The sequence below is a fragment of the Salvelinus alpinus genome, chromosome 6 (genome assembly GCF_045679555.1).
Source record: "Salvelinus alpinus chromosome 6, SLU_Salpinus.1, whole genome shotgun sequence".
Taxonomy (NCBI): domain Eukaryota; kingdom Metazoa; phylum Chordata; class Actinopteri; order Salmoniformes; family Salmonidae; genus Salvelinus; species Salvelinus alpinus.
The window spans coordinates 8,039,259-8,061,672 of record NC_092091.1 but is presented as its reverse complement, the minus strand read 5'-3'; the positions used below and the strand labels follow the sequence as shown (position 1 = coordinate 8,061,672).

General features: G+C 40.0%; 1 protein-coding gene and 1 pseudogene across 1 annotated transcript; both read right to left on the bottom strand.

Annotated features, from left to right (window-relative positions):
• Positions 1-1,109: 1,109 nt before the first annotated feature.
• LOC139579876 (U2 spliceosomal RNA) lies at positions 1,110-1,278 on the bottom strand (annotated as a pseudogene).
• A 7,996-nt stretch (positions 1,279-9,274) lies between these two features.
• Positions 9,275-22,146, bottom strand: tph1a (tryptophan hydroxylase 1 (tryptophan 5-monooxygenase) a). Its single transcript, XM_071405235.1, has 11 exons — positions 21,948-22,146; positions 19,722-19,859; positions 18,959-19,142; positions 18,646-18,746; positions 18,470-18,537; positions 16,107-16,303; positions 14,774-14,909; positions 13,367-13,493; positions 11,683-11,778; positions 11,194-11,327; positions 9,275-10,317 (listed from the first exon to the last, which is right to left on the bottom strand). The coding sequence occupies exons 1-11, from the start codon at positions 22,035-22,037 to the stop codon at positions 10,143-10,145; spliced, it is 1,446 nt and encodes a 481-aa protein (XP_071261336.1). The 5' UTR covers positions 22,038-22,146; the 3' UTR covers positions 9,275-10,142.
• Positions 22,147-22,414: the final 268 nt, after the last annotated feature.

Genomic DNA, 22,414 nt, shown 5'->3' with positions numbered 1-22,414 from the left:
TCCCTCGCGTGCATCTGTTATGGGGAAAAAGTCCTCAATGAAACGGACATTAAATGTGGAGAATGATACACTTGCCATCAAGTAGCCTATTTAAATGAATATGCCATTGCAGGCTACCATTTGATAGAATAATTACTTCGAAATGACGATATCACTGGAGTTGTTGAAAATAATTTTGTGCCACTTGTGTAGCCTACCTGGACGTGACAAACTGATTGAATAAATAGCCTATAAATTAAGTTTATTGTTGTTGTAGCCTTGTGTTATTATGCATTTATTAGTGTCCATGTTTAGTTAATTACATTGGAAGTTATCAATTGCGATCATGGTCACAGCTCTATCGCGAATGTATCATTCTCCACATTTAATGTCAGTTTCATTGTGGACTTTTCACTGAACAGGTAGGCTATGTTTTGTAATGCTGATTATTCAATACAAGAGCCAGGCAATGTTGATAAGAATGTCTTTACTTCCGTATCATTGTAGCGTGCGTTCATCTCCGTTCAGTGCGTAGTAAATAATGCCTAACTTGACTCACTTCAACTATAGAGAATCACACTCGGCTACACATAACAGCAGCGTCATCTATTGGCTTGGCGACTTCTCTAACAGGCTACACAAGTGACGCAAATTGATTCGCAATGACCCCCAGTGATATAATTTCAACATATTTATTGTATCAAATGGTAGGCTAAGGCTACAGCAGCTTACAATGACCTCGAAAAGAATAGCCCGTTTTTTACTTTGTGGCTTTGGTAACTAGTGGAAAACGTTGTGCGTGCGTATCTGCCCTCTCATTGGCTAGAAAAGCCCCACCTGACCTTCTTCCTGCCGACAGCCTTCCTTTAAAAAAAAAAGTTTTTATTCCTTGTTAAACGGCCACTAGTATCTGGTCAATATAATGGATAATCTATGTTGTAAAGAAGGAGAAATAGCCATAATTTTGTAATACAAACAAACCTCGCTTATAAAGCAAGAGCATATATCAATATAGAGAAAATCCAATGACCTTTGGCAAATAGCCACATGAACAGAAATGAAAACTACCGTTCAGAAGTAGCTCATAATTTACAGAATATAATTGCATAAAAGTTTACATTAACAACGGCAGGGGGCGCACCGTTCCTGGAAGTACTGCAATACCAGGTCGATGCGTGGAGTGGACGGAGCAAGCCCCTATTCCATCTCCCTATTCCAAAAATCAATTTAATATGTGATATTAAAGATATCAGATATTAAACTGATAAGAACAGATTTTTTTTCTTTTGGAAAAGTTTTATTAACACATTTCCTTTAAAAACAGCTCATATATTCTTCACATCATTTCATACACATAAAAACGGCAATAAAGCATAAAACACAGCATTTGAAAGTTACATTTAAATTGGGTAAAAGGTACATGTTGTTTAAAACAATGAAAACAACCATGAATAAAAGTACTTTTCTTGTAAAAACATCAAATCTGTAAAATCCATTTAAAATGTGTACTAATGATCTAACAAAGGTAAAACGTTTTTTAAGACACGAAAAACATGTTAAAAAGTCACTTTGTTAAAAGGCTGTCTTCGGTCCTTTGTACAGGAGCGGGGTGAGTCCTTATCAAACTCGCCTCGTCCTGCTCCTCTGAATCAACTACCGTCCCGTCCTTCGGGGCCCAGAGGAGATCCCTCCCCTAGGCGCCGCAGCGCTGTCAGGCCGTGGCCGCCGGGACCTAGGGTGTTGTGGGGGACCCTTCGTATGGGGTCGAGGCCCCCTTCCTTCCGTACCACCCCAGGGCTTCCGTGGCTGCCATGGCCACTGACTGGGGGGTGGTCTCTACTCGTTTCGCTACCAGCAGGTTACGGGAGGACCGCAGTGCTTCCTTCAAACACGTGAGGGTGGGCCAGAACTTGGTGAAGGCCTTCGATGGAATAGGCCTCCGGCCCACCCCATACAGCACGAGCTGAGGTGTTAGGTCCTCCCCTGCTGGCAGACACGGGGTGATCAGGGGGCCTGCTTCCTTCCACGGGTCCCTGGCAGCTCTGCACTCTCAGAGCAAGTGCCTCACCGACCCTACTTGGCCGCAGCCTGGTCGGGGGCACGCGGGTGTCCTCGCAATGCCCCATTTATTTTTTTTAAATTTTGTGGGGGGGAAAAATATTTTTTATTTTCATTTCACATTCAAATACAATTACAAAATCAGTGCATTACGTTGTACATAACATGTATTCCTAAAAACAGTATCAAAAAGTAGTTTAACAATATAAACATAGCAAAACTCCTCAACAAAGTGCTGTTCTGCAGAACCTGACCAGTATTATTACATTCAAGTTTAACATGTCTCTAACAATCTCCAAAAAACAATACAAAGAATTCTATAAATACAAACATATACATATACCAAAGTGAACTCTGAATAAACCTCAGTGTATATCAAATATGTACAAAGGCTTAGCCTACATTTCAATTGGCTCCAAAAACGTTTACAGTGAAGGGTAAATCCCTTTCCATTTCTGTTTTACTGATACAATGCCCCACTTATCTATTTCGAATTGTATTCTTTTCCAAATGTCCTGTTTTATAAATTCAACTAATCCCGTCGGTGACCACTTGAGGGTGTCATTGACCGCACCACATCTGGCCTCCCAAAGTTTGGTCTTGATAAGGGGTCTTGATAAGGGACACCAGAGTCACTAATGCTAATAATTGCACCCTTTCCACATTTTTTAGTTCAAGTTTGGCTACCCCTTCATAATCAATGTTTTTTTTTTTTAAATCTCAAAAAATTATTTAATTTTTCTCCAAACTAATTTGGCAAAAGAACATTCCCATAAAACATGGGGAATTGTTTCAATTGCGAAACAATTGTCCCTGGGACAAAATTTATTCAGGGTCAAATTATGATCATATAATGTTGAACGTACCGGAAGACGTCTGTGTAAAACAAGCCAATTAAAATCTTTCAGTCTGTTGTCTAAACCTTTTAATTGTGTCCGTAGCCAGGTGGAAGGCGATATTGGTAATCTGTCTCTAGGACGACAATTTTCTATTAATTTCACGTATAGCAATCTGTGGTTGATTACATATTCTTTTACTTTGCAGACAGGGGTTTTCTTTGCCCATTCCACTATTTTCTTAAAATGTAATGGGATATTTTCAGCTTTTGGCTTACTATTATCCCATTCCACCATGAACCTTAACGGTACAGACAGCCAGAATTTGATTAAAATGTGACATTTGTGTACAGAAGACGACAAAAGACAACAAACGTTTGAATAGAACAACGCATCTAGCTTGAGAGGAATATGAGGGAAATCCGATCTCTACGGATGTACTCATATCCCCCCCAAAAGAAATTAAACAGTGCCCGTATGAAAGTTTTTCTGAGAGACACCGGCATGGGAAACACATAGGCAAGGTGAAGTAATGAAGGCAGAATGTCCGCCTTCAGCACTAACACCTTCCCACTAAAAGATAGTCGCCTCACTTTCCACAGTCCCAATCTTTTATTAAGCGATAATAGTTTTTCTTTCCAATTAAACATGTCATCTTTAATTTCGTTTCCGAAAGATATGCCGAGCACTACCATTGGTCCTGTGCACACAGTCAAACCACATAACTGATCAGTTCTCCATTTCCACTGTCCCATATATTTTATTTCTGTTTTATTCTTGTTTATCTTTGACCCAGAGGCAACAGAGAATTCATCAATGACTTTGATAGACTCTTTCAAGCTCAGGTCGTCCTGTAAATATAAAACTGTGTCGTCCGCATATTGCGAAATTTTTAGAATATCCCCTCCGGGTAAAATGATGCCTTTGATGTTGTAATTTGTCCTAATTGCGCATGCGAAAGGTTCAATATATAAAACATACAATAGCGCAGATAGAGGGTCCCCCTGTCTGACACCTTGTAATTGCTTGATAACAGTTCCAATATTCCCATTAATATTTACCCTGCTACCCACATTACTATAAAGAATTTTTACCCATTTCATAAAATTATTTCCAAAACCAAATTTTCCCATAACTCTAAATAAAAACTCATGGTTTACCATGTCAAAAGCTTTTTCCTGGTCCAAATTCACAGTAATAGCTGGCAGGTGCCTTTCCTCTAAATATGCTTGAACGTCTCGGTGCAATTGCAAGTTCCAGGTTAATTTTCTCCCCACCACACCGCATGTTTGGTCTAAACCAACAACATATGCCATGGCAGATGATAGGCGATTAGTTATGGCTTTGCTTAATAATTTATAGTCAACACACAACATTGTTAAAGGTCTCCAATTTGCTAATGTCTTGGGGTCTCCCTTTTTGTAAAGTAGAGAGATTACCCCCTCGCACATCGAACCTCCCATATGCTCCAAACCAAATATACCTCTAAACACTTCCAACAGATGACATCCAATTAAATCCCCAAAAATTATGTAAAACTCTTTAGAGAGCCCATCCACTCCTGGTACTTTGTTATCTTTCATGCTCTTCAGTGCCATATAAATTTAATCTAATTTCAATTCCCCTTCTAATTGGTCTTTAATATCGAAAGGTATCTGCACATCCACGCATTTAAAAAAATGTGTCCCCTTCTCATAATCAATTGTTTGTTTTTGAAATAGCTGTGTAGTGACACCAAGCATGCCATCTCCATCCTCAACCATCTCCCCATCTTGGTCCAATAAAGCAGAAATAGTCCTCCTCTTTCCCCGTGATTTAATTTGTTTGAAAAAATATGCAGAGCACTTCTCATAGTTTTCCCATTTATCTTGCTGACTTTTAAAAATGAAGTCTCGAGCTTTCTTTTCAAAAAAGGCATGCTGCTTTTTCTGCAGGATACACAATTTGTCTTTATCTAATCCACCACCATTCAAATTACCTTGGGTGTGTAGATCTTTTAGTTCATTCTGCAATTTATAAAATTCTTTGTGGGTATTACGTACTTTGTCTTTGCAAAAATTCTGAATAAAAATCTTGATTCTTAATTTTGTGCTCTCCCACCACTCTATTAAAGTAGAATAAAACGGTTTCATAGTTACACAGCCCTGGAAAAAAGACCTAAATCTTGTCTCAAAAGTTTTGTCATGTAAAATGCCGTTATTAATTTTCCAATACCCTTTTCCAAATTCAATTGTTTTTAATTCTACTGTCACAGACAGGCAGCTGTGGTCTGAATAGAATACCGGAGTGACACGCGCAGAGGACACACCGAGTCCACGCGGAACAAACAGATAATCTATTCGGCTCCTCGCGCCCCCTGCTGTTTTCCCAAGTGAAACCGGGATCATCCGCATGCGCCACTCTATAAGTATCAACCAAATTATATTTACCTATTAGACTTTTTACAAGATGCCCTCCTAGATTACCTCGGTCATATGATACATTAAAATCTCCCCCCATAAACACCTGTCTGTTTGTCATAAAAATAGCGTCTAGGTCGTTGAGCATTTCCCTCCTTTCCTTGGGTGTCGATGGTGCATACACGTTAATAAATCTAAAACATTTACCCCTCCAATCGATATCTACTATTAAAACACTCCCGTGTACTGCCGAAAAACGTCCTACTATTTTTAAATCCCTATTCCCACATAGCACACCAACCCCTGTTGAATGCACCCCGCCGACACTCCACCTCGACTCTCCCTGAACCCATTCCCGCGTAAACCTCTCCACGTCATTTTGATCTTTTAAATGTACTTCTTGTAAAAAACACACAGAGAAGCAAATGGAGGACAAATGGGGAAAAAAAGGTCGCCCTTTTAACTGGGTTCCTAAGCCCTCTAACATTTATGCTAGCTAGGTTAAAAATAGACGACATGGGTTTTTAAGGAGGGAAACGGACGACTATCTAAAATATGACATTTTTCCACTCACTTTAAATACAGTTCCTCGTTAGGAGGCCTATCCGGGAACCGGTGGTCCCCAGCGGGAGGACTGTCCACAAAGATCGGGGTCGGGAAAACCCTGCCCTCCTCCTCCTGCTCCCCCTCCATCTGTGTGGGGGCTGGAACCCCGCTGGGTGCCAGACCGCTGCTGTCGATGGAGCTGCCTGACAGGGAAAGCAGAGTCCCCTCTGCGCTGCCCGGGTTTCCCTCGCTTTTCTCCTCAGACCTCCCGCTTTCAAAACAACTGAAGCGATTCGCGCCCAGAGTGGACTTCTCCGTCGCCTCCATGCGGATGAGTGAGGAAACAGGGCTCATCTGCTTCCTTTTTACCGAGCACTTCCTCCTCTCTCTCACCGTTGTCCAGCTCTCCGGAGCCGAGGGCGCGGTGGGCTCTTCCTTCTCCTCCTCCTCCATTTGGTTGTTCCAACTCCTGTCGGTCTCTCCGCTCTCCTCGTGGGATGATGATGGCGTCTCACTCCCGCTCTCCTCAGACTCTCGCAGTCCTCTCTCCATCACCAGCTCGTCCACCACCTCCTCAATAGTGCGTAGTTCCAAGCCTTCTCCCTCATCTGGTCTTTTCCCGCTCTCCGCTCTTTTCCCGCTCACCGCTCTGGCGTAAGAGGGGGCTGCCTTCGGGCAGTGACGGAACAGGTGGTCCTCAGAGTTGCACAGACTGCAGCGCTTGGGCACGGTGCAATCCCTCATTATATGGCCTAGAGTCCCACCGTTTCTGCACCTTGTCTGGGTGCAGGCATCGGCGAGGTGCCCGTAGGTGCTACACTTCCTGCAGAAACGAGGCTGTCCAGCATACATAAGGTAGCCCCTGTCTGCACCGATGGAAAAAGACGCGGGAGGATGTCGGTAGCCATCATGGCCGCTCTCGTCCTCCTTTAGCAGCACACGAAACTGCCTCTTCCCTGTCCAGATGCCAAGGGCGTCCTTAATGTCTCTCACTCCTGGCAAGATGGTCACGTACTGGCTGAGGTAGCACACTTATGTTTCTTCTGTGACCCATGAGTTGAACCTGTGCACCGTTAACACCCTCATATTGAGCCTGCACCGGGACTCCACTTGAAAGGCACTGAGGGCACTTGATCTTAGCCAAAAGGCCGAGAAGCGATACCGTAACGCTTTCAGGAGGAAGCTGGCATTCTCGGACAGGTCAAATTCGGTAACTGTTACACCAAAATATGCTCTGTTTGCTTTTCACCAAATAGCAAAGCTAATATTTAAAAAAAAAACATTGGTGGCGTAGATTGGGAGTTGATCAATATCGGAGATAAGAACTTTTGACGGTAACAAACGACCAAATTGGTAGGTTTCAAACACACGTGGTCATCCTCCCGCAAATCGGAAATTAGAGAAAGCGTTGTAATAAATAACATCCGATTAAGAGCTACATTGGAAGAATAACCTATCAAATAAGTTAGGTAAATAACAAGTACACATTCTGTGAAATTTGAAGATAATTGTATTGCCAGAAATTATTACCTTACATAAAAATATACGTGGTAGCACTGCTGCCACAATTTAACTGGAGTACCCTGTAATGGCCACCTGGTGGCACCAGAGATCCATTGAGTTTCTTACGGTGTGAAGTCTGGGGGGTTGGATGTGTCAGGAACGTGGTCGCAACACCTGGACATGTATCGTTTATTTCTAGGTTAAATACATTTACTGGTATGAATCATTACGAAAGTAAAGATGACGAAGCACAGTAATCCCTGAAATGAGATTTTGGCCTATCAGGGTTTCTAGCTCAGCAAAACCATGGAAAAATTGAATTTAAATTATAATCACACATTTTAGTCAGTAGCCTATGCCTATTGAAATAACATGTCGATCTCGCAAATAGGCAATTTATAACCGGTTGTAGTCTTAACATCTGGGACATAATAACAGCACAATTGCCAGAAAATAGCCAATGTTTCTTGCACGGAGATTTCGAGATCCTCTGTCCAACTTTCCTCATTCAAACTCTCCTGTTGTATTTATCTATAGTTATGCACACGCGCAAAGGGGATTTATTTACAATTATAATCTGCATGGTTTAAACTCTGAATGCTGATTGGTTGAAAGCTGTGGTATATCAGACCATGTACCACAGGTATGACTAAATATTACTTTTTACTGTTCTAATTACATTGGTAACCAGTCTATAATAGCAATAAGGCACCTCAGGGGTTTGTGGTATATGGCCAATATACCATGGCTAAGGGCTGTGTTCTAAGAACAGTCCTTAGCCGTGGTATATTGGCCATATACCACACCTCCTAGGGCCTTATTGTTAAATGATAGCAGTCTAAACAAGTTAAATCGACACCCATTGATGGAAAATTATATGGCAAGTTTAATAAGGGCAAATTATCTTTTCTCTTGCGACATATTCTTAAACTGACAATAATTATTATTTTGATTGAAAAATCTAATTTTGCTTCCTAGCCTACGTCTTTACAAATTACGTCGATATTCCTTCTTAATTCGCTCGATAACGTTATGAAAAAATCCAATCAAATCAAATGTATTTATGTAGCCCTTCTTACATCAGTTGATATCTCAAAGTGCTGTACAGAAACCCAGCCTAAAACACCAAACAGCAAGCAATGCAGGTATAGAAGCACGCGTCTTGTGACCGTAGCGTACGTGTAGGTATGTAGTTTCTGATTTTTGCAATGTTATGCAGATGGAAAAAAGCTGTCCTTGAAACAATCTTGATATTTTCGTCAAAAGAGAGATCAGGGTCCAGAGTAACGCCGAGGTCCTTTACAGTTTTATTTGAGACGACTGTACAACCATCAAGATTAATTGTCAGATTCAACAGAAGATCTCTTAGTTTCTTGGGACCTAGAACAAGCATCTCTGTTTTGTCTGAGTTTAAAAGTAGAAAGTTTGCAGCCATCCACTTCCTTATGTCTGAAACACAGGCTTCCAGCGAGGGCAATTTTGGGGCTTCACCGTGTTTCATTGAAATGTACAGCTGTGTGTCATCCGCATAGCAGTGAAAGTTAACATTATGTTTTCGAATGACATCCCCAAGAGGTAAACTATATAGTGAAAACAATAGTGGTCCTAAAACGGAACCTTGAGGAACACCGAAATTTACAGTTGATTTGTCAGAGGACAAACCATTCACAGAGACAAACTGATATCTTTCCGACAGATAAGATCTAAACCTTCCCAGAACTTGTCCGTGTAGACCAATTTGGGTTTCCAATCTCTCCAAAAGAATGTGGTGATCGATGGTATCAAAAGCAGCACTAAGGTCTAGGAGCACGAGGACAGATGCAGAGCCTCAGTCTGACGCCATTAAAAGGTCATTTACCACCTTCACAAGTGCAGTCTCAATATGTCTCAAAGACATATTCTCTTCAGGAAACATTTATTGTTAAAATGTCAAAGAAATACATTACCCATACATAAGAGACACACGCACATTTTTATTTCACAACTTTTTTCAGTTTACATTTATTTACAGTAGAAAAATAATGATATTTAAAGTTTTCATGAGTATATGTACTACAGTTACATTTTAAAATATTTTTTATGATTTAGAAGTGGATAACGAGAAAGCGAAATATTTTTGACAATTTAGAAGTGAATAATGAGAAAACTAAATATTTTTTTATGAATTAGAAGTGGATAACGAGAAAGCTAAATATTTGTTTATGATTTAGAAATGGATAATGTGAACCATTTAGTTCAAAAATCATCCTTGAATACATTCACACTTTTTAATAATAATATTATAACTTACAGCATTAAATTCATCCCAGCAACAACCTTATACACAACAAATGGAGGAATATATTGGACACCATAGTGTACGTTATTAGTAAGGTCTTTGGATCCATTGAATGAGGAAGATAAGGGAAGTCATAGGCTGGGAGTAATACAGAGGTGGATCACGAGCAGAGTATTTATTTACACAAGAGACGTCACAATAGTGAGGTGTGCTTAAGGAATATGGCTTGGGGGAGGCCCAGATTTCTTCTGTCGGAGCTGTCTTGCCAGTTACCGTCTCCTATGTCATTGTTTGGTGTGAAAATGACCGTGGAAGTTGGCAAGACAGCACCGACAGATCTGACTGATGGATAATAATTGGATAGGAGAACAAGGTCGTCACATACACTCAGATGATGGCGTCGAGGTCATCAGAGACCTAGGCCTTGTGTCCCAAATGGCACCCTATTCCCTAAACAGTGCACTACTAGACCAGGGCCCACATGTAGGCAACAGGGTGTCATTTAGAAGGCAGTATGTGACTCATAGTGCTTTAGGTTGTCACTCAGACTCCCAGGTGTTTGTTAAGCCGGCTGAGGGCGTCGCCCACGATGTCCAGTTCGTGTCTCAGCTCCTCCACCACGCTGTTAATGCTGGGAGTGTCCTTCAGAACGTCCACACTCTGGGTGTAGGGGTTGTATCGCACTGTGAATGGACGCTTGATCGTCTTGGCAAACTCCCTGGAGGATGGGGAAGAATAAGTTATTATGCATATCTAGAAGAGTATCTAGAAGAGACTTTAAAAGTGAGTCTAGAAGAGACTATCTAGAAGAGTATCTAGAAGAGACTATCTAGAAGAGACTATCTAGAAGAGACTACCTAGAAGAGTATCTAGAAGAGACTTTAGAAGAGTATCTAGAAGAGACTATCTAGAAGAGTATCTAGAAGAGACGATCTAGAAGAGGCTATCTAGAAGAGTATATCTAGAAGAGACTATCTAGAAGAGACTATCTAGAAGAGTCTCTAGAAGAGACTATCTAGAAGAGACTATCTAGAAGAGACTATCTAGAAGAGACTACCTAGAAGAGTATCTAGAAGAGACTTTAGAAGAGTATCTAGAAGAGACTATCTAGAAGAGTCTCTAGAAGAGACTATCTAGAAGAGACTATCTAGAAGAGTCTCTAGAAGAGACTATCTAGAAGAGTCTCTAGAAGAGACTCTAGAAGAGACTATCTAGAAGAGTATCTAGAAGAGTATCTAGAAGAGACTATCTAGAAGAGACTATCTAGAAGAGACTATCTAGAAGATATGAAAGTCATCTAAAAGCCTTTACAAGTCCCCACAGTGATGGTAGGAGTCAGTAACAGACTATGTATCAATCCAGTAACACTATATTTGCAGGGTACCTACACAATGACATAACACATTCATGACCCATACATAACCCATACATAACCCATACATAACCCATTCATAACCCATTCATAAACAGTACATAAGTCCTTATGAAGGTAATCTACCTTTAAATAATGTGTTACTATATAGTAAGATTCCAGATGCCCTTTCACCTTTAAGGTCACTCACTATACACTAAGGGTTTCAGTTTCACTCCTCACCTCATCTTGACTTTGGCCTCCTCAAAGCTGTCGGACACAAAGTAGACGTCCTGAAATGTTGTGATGATGCACTCTTGTTTACATGCGACCTTGGGGTCAAAGGGCTTGATGACGGCGTTACCAGACAGAGCATGCTGCGGGGAGGAAAAACAAAACATGCTGAGGCTGTGTCCTATATGGCAGTTTATTCCCTATAATGCATTACGTTTGACCAGGGCCCAAAGGCGAAGCAGTTGATTGTGTCATCCATTTAGTGTATCTCTATTGGTCCAGTTTCCCAGGCCCAGATTAAGACTAGTTTTGTACAAAAAATAATTCTTGCCTAAATAACTTTGTAATATAATATTACCTTTAGTTTCTAATATAACGGTAAATGTGTTGACTTGACAGTCGCTGGACGTTCGAGTCACAGTCGGGGATACCCCCCCCCCCCCCCCCCCCCGCCCCCCCCCCCCCCCGCCCGATTTTGCTACAATAATATTGATATACCTTGAGTTCACTGATGGAGGACAGCAGGCCTGCTCCGTACGCTCTCAGCTTCCCTTCCTGTTTACACAGGCCGAACTCCACCGTGAAGAAATAACACTGAAACAAAACAACACATATAAGAGTCATGTCAACTCTTATAATGTCAACAAGCTCTTATAATGTCAACAAGTAATGTCAACAAGCTGTGAACTGCTGGTCCATTCCCCTCTCTAGGTTCTAGCCTGGTACCAGATCTGTTTGTGCTGTTGTGCCAACTCTGATGGTCATTGTCACACCAATAATGATAAGAGTTGACAAGACAGAACAATCAGATGTAGGACCAGGCTAACAAGGTTCAGGGTTGGGGACTAAGATATTCTCATACAACCAGCCATCCTTGAGAAGAAGGTGAGTAATGTTACTAGACAGCAGTGGTGTAAAGTACTTAAGTAAAAACACTTTAAAGTACTACTTAAGTAAATTTTTTAGGGTATCTGTACTTTACTATTTATATTTTTGACAGCTTTTACTTTTACTTCACTACATTCCTAAAGAAAATAAAGTAATTTTTACTTTTTTTTTACCCAAAAGTACTTACATTTTAAATGTCATTTCTATGAAGGTATCTTTACTTTTACTCAAGTATTGGGTACTTTTTCCACCACTGATCTCGGTGCTTTTTGTTACAGAGTCTACAAGGTTCAGTGTTAAACTAAACTGATCTCAAGCACCAGTCAGAATTGATTTAAACTTTTATATGTAATATAACATCTATGATGTTCAATGCTGGTACTAAACTAATGTCATGCTCTAACCGTCCCTGGGAAGGAGGTTAGTGTCAGATAGGATGACTACTCACAGTGGCCAGGGTCTGTATGGCTAGTGTTAGACAGGATGTCTATTCACAGTGACCAGGGTCTGTATGGCTAGTGTTAGACAGGATGTCAACTCACAGTGGCCAGGGTCTGTATGGCTAGTGTTAGACAGGATGTCTACTCACAGTGGCCAGGGTCTGTATGGCTAGTGTTAGACAGGATGTCAACTCACAGTGGCCAGGGTCTGTATGGCTAGTGTTAGACAGGATGTCTATTCACAGTGGCCAGGGTCTGTATGGCTAGTGTTAGACAGGATGTCTACTCACAGTGGCTAAGGTCTGTATGGCTAGTGTTAGACAGGATGTCAACTCACAGTGGCCAGGGTCTGTATGGCTAGTGTTAGACAGGATGTCTACTCACAGTGGCCAGGGTCTGTATGGCTAGTGTTAGACAGGATGTCAACTCACAGTGGCCAGGGTCTGTATGGCTAGTGTTAGACAGGATGTCTACTCACAGTGGCCAGGGTCTGTATGGCTAGTGTTAGACAGGATGTCTACTCACAGTGGCTAAGGTCTGTATGGCTAGTGTTAGACAGGATGTCAACTCACAGTGGCCAAGGTCTGTATGGCTAGTGTTAGACAGGATGTCTACTCACAGTGGCTAAGGTCTGTATGGCTAGTGTTAGACAGGATGTCTACTCACAGTGGCTAAGGTCTGTATGGCTAGTGTTAGACAGGATGTCTACTCACAGTGGCCAGGGTCTGTATGGCTAGTGTTAGACAGGATGTCTACTCACAGTGGCCAGGGTCTGTATGGGTAGTGTTAGACAGGATGTCAACTCACAGTGGCCAGGGTCTGTATGGCTAGTGTTAGACAGGATGTCTACTCACAGTGGCCAGGGTCTGTATGGATTCATCTGAAGCTCCGAGGGAAGCCAGGCCTATCTCCTGGGAGAACTGGGCGAAGCTGGGCTCAGCCAGCAACGGTACGTGACCCAGCAATTCATGGCACGTGTCTCTGTGGGACCAGAAACAACAAACACTGAGTTATACAGACCTTTATTTACTTTGATTATACACTGAATGTATGGAGTACGTAATATATGTGGTATGTAATGTATGTAGTATGGAATATGTAATGTATATAGTATGTAGTACGTAATGTATGTAGTATGTAATGTATGTAGTATGTAATGTATGTAGTATGTAATGTATGTAGTATGTAATGTATTTAGTATGCAAGGTATGTAGTATGCAATGTGTGTAGTATGTAAGGATTGTAGTATGTGATGTGTGTAGTATGTAAGGTATGTAATGTGTGTAGTATGTAAGGTATGTAGTATGCAATGTATGTGGTATGTAATGTATGTAATATGTAATGTGTGTAGTATGTAATGTATATAGTGTGTAATGTATGTAGTATGTAATGTATGTAGTATGGAGTACGTAATGTATGTAGTATGTAATGTATGTAGTATGTAACGTATGTAGTATGTAATGTGTGTAGTATGTAATGTATGTAGTATGTAATGTATTTAGTATGTAATGTATGTAGTATGTAATGTGTGTAGTATGTAATGTATGTACTATGCAATGTATGTAGTATGTAATGTGTGTAGTATGTAATGTATGTACTATGCAATGTGTGTAGTATGTAATGTATGTACTATGCAATGTGTGTAGTACGTAATGTGTGTAGTATGTAATGTATGTACTATGCAATGTGTGTAGTATGTAAGGTATGTAGTATGTAATGTATGTACTATGCAATGTGTGTAGTATGTAAGGTATGTAGTATGTAATGTATGTACTATGTAATGTGTGTAGTATGTAAGGTATGTAGTATGTAATCTCAGAACCATTAATAAACAACACAGAATAAATGGAGCATCTGGTTAACTAGCTCATGACGAGATTCTACCCTACAGTTGGACATACTGGAGCGTTTCAGGTCATTCTGAATGTTGGTTAAGGGCCCTTTACTGAGGAATGTGGTTGTTTTTCAGGTCATTCTGAATGTTGGTTAAGGGCCCTTTACTGGGGAATGTGGTTGTTTTTCAGGTCATTCTGAATGTTGGTTAAGGGCCCTTTACTGAGGAATGTGGTTGTTTTTCAGGTCATTCTGAATGTTGGTTAAGGGCCCTTTACTGAGGAATGTGGTTGTTCTTCATCATCAGCATGTTTTGTATTTGTTGTGTAATTGTAAAATGCAGGGCTCCCTTGCAAATAGAGACCTTGGTCTAAATGGGACACCCTGCTAAAATAAAGGTCAAATAAATGTTGTATTGGAGTACTTACGGCTCTGGTGTGTAGAGGGGGTCGGAGCTGTGTCGGACATACTGGGTACAGTGGAACACACGGAAGGCCAGACCAGCTAGGAAGTCTCTGGGGGAGAGGTAACCTGCCACAGGCCTGATGGTAAAGCCTGTCCGCTCTAAAAAAAAAAAAATAGATTCAAGGCAATGTCACATACTGGATCCAAACTGTGTGCAACATGTCACTAACAGAGTGATGTTCCTGATCAATCTTACAAAATATGATATAAATTCAGCAAAAAAGAAATGTCCTCTCTGTCAACTGTGTTTATTTTCAGCAAACTTAACATGTGTAAATATTTGTATGAACATAACAAGATTCAACAACTGAGACATAAACTGAACAAGTTCCACAGACATTTGACTAACAGAAATGGAATAATGTGTCCCTGAACAAAGGGGGGGTCAAAATCAAAAGTAACAGTCAGTATCTGGTGTGGCCACCAGCTGCATTAAGTACTGCAGTGCATCTCCTCCTCATGGACTGCACCAGATTTGACAGTTCTTGCTGTGAGATGTTACCCCACTCTTTCTTTTGGTGTTTTTCAGAGTCAGTAGAAAGGCCTCTTTAGTGTCCTAAATTTTCATAACTGTGACCTTAATTGCCTCACGTCTGTAAGCTGTTAGTGTCTTAACGACCGTTCCACAGGTGCATGTTCATTAATTGTTTATGGTTCATTGAACAAGCATGGGAAACAGTGTTTAAACCCTTTACAATGACAATCTGTGGTTTTTATGAATTATCTTTGAAAGACAGGGTCCTGAAAAAGAGACATTTATTTTTTTGCTGAGTTTATATATATATTGGTTACATTTATTTTACTATTAAAGTTTTTTTTTATTAGTATCCAACACTCTCTTGCTCTGTTTGTATCTCTCTGTCTCTCTGTCTTTGTCTCTAGGTCTCTGTGTCTCTCTCTGTGTCTCTGTCTCTCTATCTCTCTGTCTCTCTCTGTGTCTCTGTGTGTCTGTCTCTCTGTCTCTCTTTCTCTGTCTCTCTGTTTCTGTCTCTGTGTCTGTCTCTCTGTCTCTCTCTGTATATCTATCTGTCTCTGTCTCTGTTTCTCTCTGTATATCTATCTGTCTCTGTCTCTCTGTCTGTATGTTTGTCTCTGTCTCTGTGTCTCACACACACACACACACACACACACACACACACACACACACACACACACACACACACACACACACACACACACACACACACACACACACACAGTATATACACAAGCCAACCCCACCCCTCCTCCCCCCACCCCTCCTACACCCCTCCTCCTCCCCCCCACCCCTCCCCCCCACCCCTCCTCCCATCTCACCTCTGAGGAAGCGTGATACGTCCTCTAGCTGGGGTATGTTATCCTCTCTACATTCACAGTGTTTGGCCAGTAGAGGCAGATTCTTCAGGTACTCTCTACAGGCGTGGGTAGGGTACAGCTTGTTGAGCTCCCGGTACACCACCCCCCACGTCGCCAACTCCTCCTCTGTAAACTCTATACGAGGGATAGGGTCCCCGCTGGAAGATAAGGACAAGATAATGGCTGTTATTAGAATATAGTAAAGTACAGTAGAATATAGTAGAGTAGAGCACAGTAGAATAGAGTAGAGTACAGTAGAATAGAGTAGAGTATAGTAGAATAGAGTAGAGTAGAGTACATTAGAATAGAGTACAGTACAGTGCAGTAGAATATGGTAGAGTAGAGTACAGTAGAATATAGCAGAGTAGAGTACAGTATAATAGAGTAGAGTACAGTTGAATAGAGTATAGTATTAGAGAATATAGTAGAGTACAATATAATTGAGTAGAGTACAGTAGAATATAGTAGAATACAGTAGAATATAGTAGAATATAGTATAATAGAATAGAGTACAGTTGAATATAGTACAGTATAATATAGTATAATAGAATAGAGTACATTAGAATATAGTAGAGTACAGTAGAATAGAGTACAGTAGAGTGCAGTATAATATAATAGAGTTGAGTACAGTATAATATAGTAGAGTAGATTACAGTAGAACATAGTAGAGTAGAGCACATTAGAATATAGTAGAGTACAATAGAATAGAGTACAATAGAATATAGTTGAGTACAGTAGAACATAATAGAGTAGAGTACAGTAGAATATAATAGAGTACTGTAGAATAGAGTAGAGTACAGTAGAATAGAGTAGAGTACAGTAAAATATAGTAGAGTACTGTAGAATAGAGTAGAGTACAGTACAGTATAATATAGCGGAGTACCGTAGAATAGAATAGAGTACATTAGAGTAGGCTAGAGTACAGTATAATAGATTAGAGTAGAGTACAGTAGAATAAAGTAGAGTACATTAGAGTAGAATAGAGTGCAGTATAATAGATTAGAGTACAGTACAGTAGAATAAAATAGAGTACAGTAGAATATAGTAGAGTGCAGTAGATTAAAGTAGAGTACAGTAGAATAGAGAAGAATATAGTAGAGTACAGTAGAAAAAGTAGAGTAGAGTACAGTACAGTAGAATAGAGTGCAGTAGAATATAATAGAGTACAGCAGAATAGAATAGAGTAAAGTAGAATAGAGTAAAGTACAGTAGAATAGAGTAGAGTACAGTAGAATAGAGTAGAGTACAGTATAACATAGTAGAATAGAGTAAAGTAGAATAGAGTAGAGTACAGTTTAACATAGTAGAGTACAGTACAGTAGAATAGAATAGAGTAGAGTAGAGTTTAACATAGTAGAGTAGAGTTCAGCAGAATAGAGTAGAGTACAGTTTAACATAGTAGAGTACAGTACAGTAGAATAGAGTAGAGTACAGTATAACATAGTAGAGTAGAGTTCAGTAGAATATAGTAGAGTAGAGTAGAATATAGTAGAGTAGAGTTCAGTAGAATATAGTAGAGTGCAGTAGAATAGAGTAGAGTTCAGTAGAATATAGTAGAGTAGAGTTCAGTAGAATATAGTAGAGTGCAGTAGAATAGAGTAGAGTTCAGTAGAATATAGTAGAGTTCAGTAGAATATAGTAGAGTAGAGTAGAATATAGTAGAGTAGAGTTCAGTAGAATATAGTAGAGTGCAGTAGAATAGAGTAGAGTTCAGTAGAATATAGTAGAGTGCAGTATAACATAGTAGAGTACAGTACAGTAGAATAGAGTACAGTACAGTATACCATAGTAGAGTAGAGTTCAGTAGAATAGAGTAGAGTAGAGTAGAATATAGTAGAGTTCAGTAGAATATAGTAGAGTAGAGTAGAATATAGTAGAGTAGAGTTCAGTAGAATTCAGTAGAATATAGTAGAGTAGAGTAGAATATAGTAGAGTAAAGTTCAGTAGAATATAGTAGAGTAGAGTTCAGTAGAATATAGTAGAGTAGAGTTCAGTAGAATATAGTAGAGTAGAGTAGAATATAGTAGAGTAGAGTTCAGTAGAATATAGTAGAGTTCAGTAGAATATAGTAGAGTAGAATATAGTAGAGTAGAATATAGTAGAGTAAAGTTCAGTAGAATATAATAGAGTTCAGTAGAATATAGTAGAGTAGAATATAGTAGAGTTCAGTAGAATATAGTAGAGTAGAGTTCAGTAGAATATAGTAGAGTAGAGTTCAGTAGAAATAGAATAGGTGGAAACTTGATATGGGATCCATTATTCGATTTTTATTTTATGACCTTTTATTCTTGGGAAATGTGTTATTTCAACCATAATGTACTTACTGTCTGTAGTTCATGGCGAGATCAGCGAAATGCTTCCTCCTTCTCCTGTAGACGTTGTCCTTGAAGCCCTGTGAGAAGACGGCGAGATCTAACGTTGTTATTAAACAAACATCAAGATAAAGTCATATATAAACAATATAAAGTCATGCCCTAGTTTCTATAATTGTATTACCTACCGGATGGTCAGCATACAAGTCTGATCCGTACATTAAAACCCGGTTGGCACACTTGTCCAGATCGGAGATCTTCTGGGGGAACCAGGGGATATTTTCTATATCTGAAATAGAAAGGATATGTTTTCACTTAAATTAGGTCCATCATGTAATTGTAAAGATTGGAATATACTTCTATGAGCCTAAGTGTAAATACTGTATACTGTTGCAATATAAATTTTACTCAATATACTGTGATAGAATATACTCTTTAACAAAACGTAGAAATCAATAACCAAGAATAAATCTTTTTTTTTTTTTTTCTACTGTGGCATACCTTCTTCAGGTAAACAGGAGTTGTCAGGCGGGTCCATGTCCACTACGTTAACGTGCTTACGTAGCAGCTGAATGATCTCGTTGAGCTGCTCGTGATCGCTGTCACAGTCCACGAAGATCTCAAATTCAGAGTTACGCCTTTTCGATTTTCTGGATTCTATGTGGACAAGATTGACGTGGTTTTCCTGTAAAATAACGGAATAAAAAGAAAAAAATAGGTGTTTTTATTTGTTACATGTATAATATAATTTGTGTAATCTATAATCTGCTGCTACATTTGTAATATATTGTTCAGTCATGTTTATGGAAATCATATCATGCAAAACAGTGGAGGCCTGCATTGCATAGTTACTTCACTCCTACCTACATGTACAAATTACCTCAACTAACTGGTACGCCCGCATACTGACTCCGTACCTGTACCCCCTGTATATAGCCTCGTTATTGTTATGTTATTGTGTTATCTTCTATTATTTTTCATTTTTTACTTTAGTTTATTTGGAAAATATTTTCTTAACTCTTCTTGAACTGCACTGTTGGTTAATGGCTTGTAAAATAAGCATTCCACGGTAAGGTACCTGTTTGTATTCGGCGCATGTGACAAATAAAGTTTGATTTGATAATCACATTGAACCAACTGGCCTAAGTAGACCAATTTATAATCGGATTTTTACATCAAGTGAGATCAAAAGGTTTAAATGAACATTGTTGTCACAAACGAGATAGGTTACATAGATCATGCAGGTGCACTTAATTAGGTTTACCTGGAAAAGTTTCAGCGCCTTCACTAGTCCTCCGACTTCATTCTTGAGTGAGAAGACAATCGCTGCTCGGCCGTCTGACGGCGCGTTCTTTTTCTCCGTTCTGCATTCTTCAATCTTTGTGAAGGTTGATTTGTTCATCTGTGTGTGAGAGGGAAAAACAAAAACAAAAAACTGAAATTAGCGTCATGAGTCAACTACAGATTGACGAATGCCCTTTTCACCAGCCAACTTTCATCAGTGTCGCGGGTAGGCTAGTATCCATCCAATGACGCACAGTCTGTCTGCCTGCGGTGGGACATTTAGTCACTCAGCTGTGATGGTGGCAGCTGTTGAATGCACGTGGCCTCTAATAAACTAAACATCAGTCGACGTGTTGCGTGTTTTGGGAATTGTATAGTTAAATCACTTGAAATAATGGTATATATATGCCTAGGTCTACTTGGATTGATTTATAAACTTGTACATTGAAGAAATATAATTAAACGTTATAAAACAAATACACCACATTAAATAAGAAAGAAGCTCATTCACTTTGCTAACTAACAGGACGTTTAAATCCGGGTCTAAACTAGCCTATACTGTCGTGCCAATGAACTAATCAGTTGATCATACACGCACACAAATCGGACAAAGAAAATAACCTGAACAATATCCAGATCAGAATAATCACTTACTTTATCCCGATTATTTTACAGATAAAACTGTGTTCTCTATTTTGTGGTTAAGAATTAAGATAACTCATAAAAACATTTTAATGCAATAGCAGAAACTATTGCACGTTAAACCTGTTTGGATTAGATTGGATTAGTGGCGAGGGTCAATCGATTTTAATCCCGTCATCACGTCGATGGAAATCAGCACCTCGGATAGCAATAACCCAATTTTAAGCGTTGGTTGGTTGGCGCTGTCCATTGTTCTGAATTTCACTGGCTCGGTGAAAGGCACAGTTTCAAGGCATCCAAATGGCCAATTAAATCAGGACTTTTTCATAACAATTAACAAATAAATAAAACATGAAGCTAATACCTTAGTCTAATTACAGTCAACACGTTATTCAGTTAAAGTGACATTTTGTAACAATTATCCTATAGTCTAAAATAAATGGAACTCATTTAATTTGCCACCAACTGTACATCCTTCAGCGACTATGAATTGAATTTGCTACCAACCATATTTCCCTCAGCTAATATGGACGAGACAGCGCGGGAAACAAGTTGTCGTTGGCCCCCAGTCAGTAGAATCCGTAGCAGCATTTTAACACGCGAGATAGCAGTTTGGGACACCGGACAGTTGGCAGGCACTGCGCTGTAGGTGATTCGGCGTCTTGGTTTAACGAAGGTGTGCCGGTGTCCGGTCCAAACACGAGATTTAAAGCAATCCCATTTAGGAGAGCGTGAGGTCGGAAACCTATTATTAGCTCCTCTTAAACCACTTTAATCTACCACGCGAGATTAAGGTGCAGTTAATGAATCCAACACGATACTGTTTTAAGTTATCTTAATTTGATGTGAGTGATTATCTTATGTAGCCCTATCACTTCTAATATGGATGTATTTTTTATTTAATCGTTTTTATATATATATTATAAATTGATTGTGAAAATGGTATGTCTGTATCAGTAGGCTAGTTATAGAGAGCAACAGGTAACATTTCTGATGAATGAGGAACTGAAATGTTAGATATGTTTGAATTGATTTGTCCTGATTGGGTTTGAGTACAAGTGCTGTTTCAAGAGGTTCGAGTGATTCTATATTTACGATTTATAGATAAGTTATTTCAACCTGCCAATGCAAGATATTTGCAATACTTTTTTTGCCAATGTTTTGTGTCCCTGCAAAAGTTCTGCACTCATGAAGTTCTTAGCGGTTGACGCATTGAAATGATCACCAGATTGAAACGGCTTAACCAGAGATATATATACACACACATGACTCAGGGCTTAACCAGTGACGACAAAAACAACAACATCCAACTGTCGTTGATTACTGAGAAATGAATGTTTAGGCCTACTAATTAGGCCACTACTAAATTGACGAGACATTTATCGCCGGAAAGTTTTGTACAACCGAATTGGGTTTTAAAAAAGTAGAGTAGGCCAATGCTTATCTCCAATTCAAACGGATATCCCAGTTCCAAATGCAATGTATGGATAACTATAAAGAAAGTTGCCTATAACAAGAAAACAAATATCGAATAAGGCAGAGAAAAAAGCTAATAATTTCTTACCTCATTGTTCAGTAGCTTTTCTTCATTCCCGATGTTCATGGAGTCGAAAGATCTTCCTCGACGCGGTCCTTCAATTTTATTGGAATACATATTGAAGTTCGGTACTATTTATTCCCCTGTCTTGCGGATGTTTATCGACTATGTAAAGTGGTAGTCTAGCAAGAGGAAGAGCAGGCTTTGGTATTTATCAACCACAAGGCGAGAGAGAGGAGGGGGCAGGATGGATTAGAGAGCAGGGGGCCAGGGGAGCGGAGAGGGGACAGGGTGGATGAGAGAGGAGGGGGCAGGGGAGAGGAGAGAATGGGGCAGGGGAGGGGGCAGGAGAGAGGGGAGAGGAGGAGGCAGGGTGAAGGAGAGAGGAGGGGGCAGGGGAAAGGAGGGGAAAGGAGAGAGGAGGAGGAAGGGGAGAGGAGAGAGGAGGGGGAAGGGGAGAGGAGAAAGGAGGGGGCAGGGGAGAGGGGGGGGCA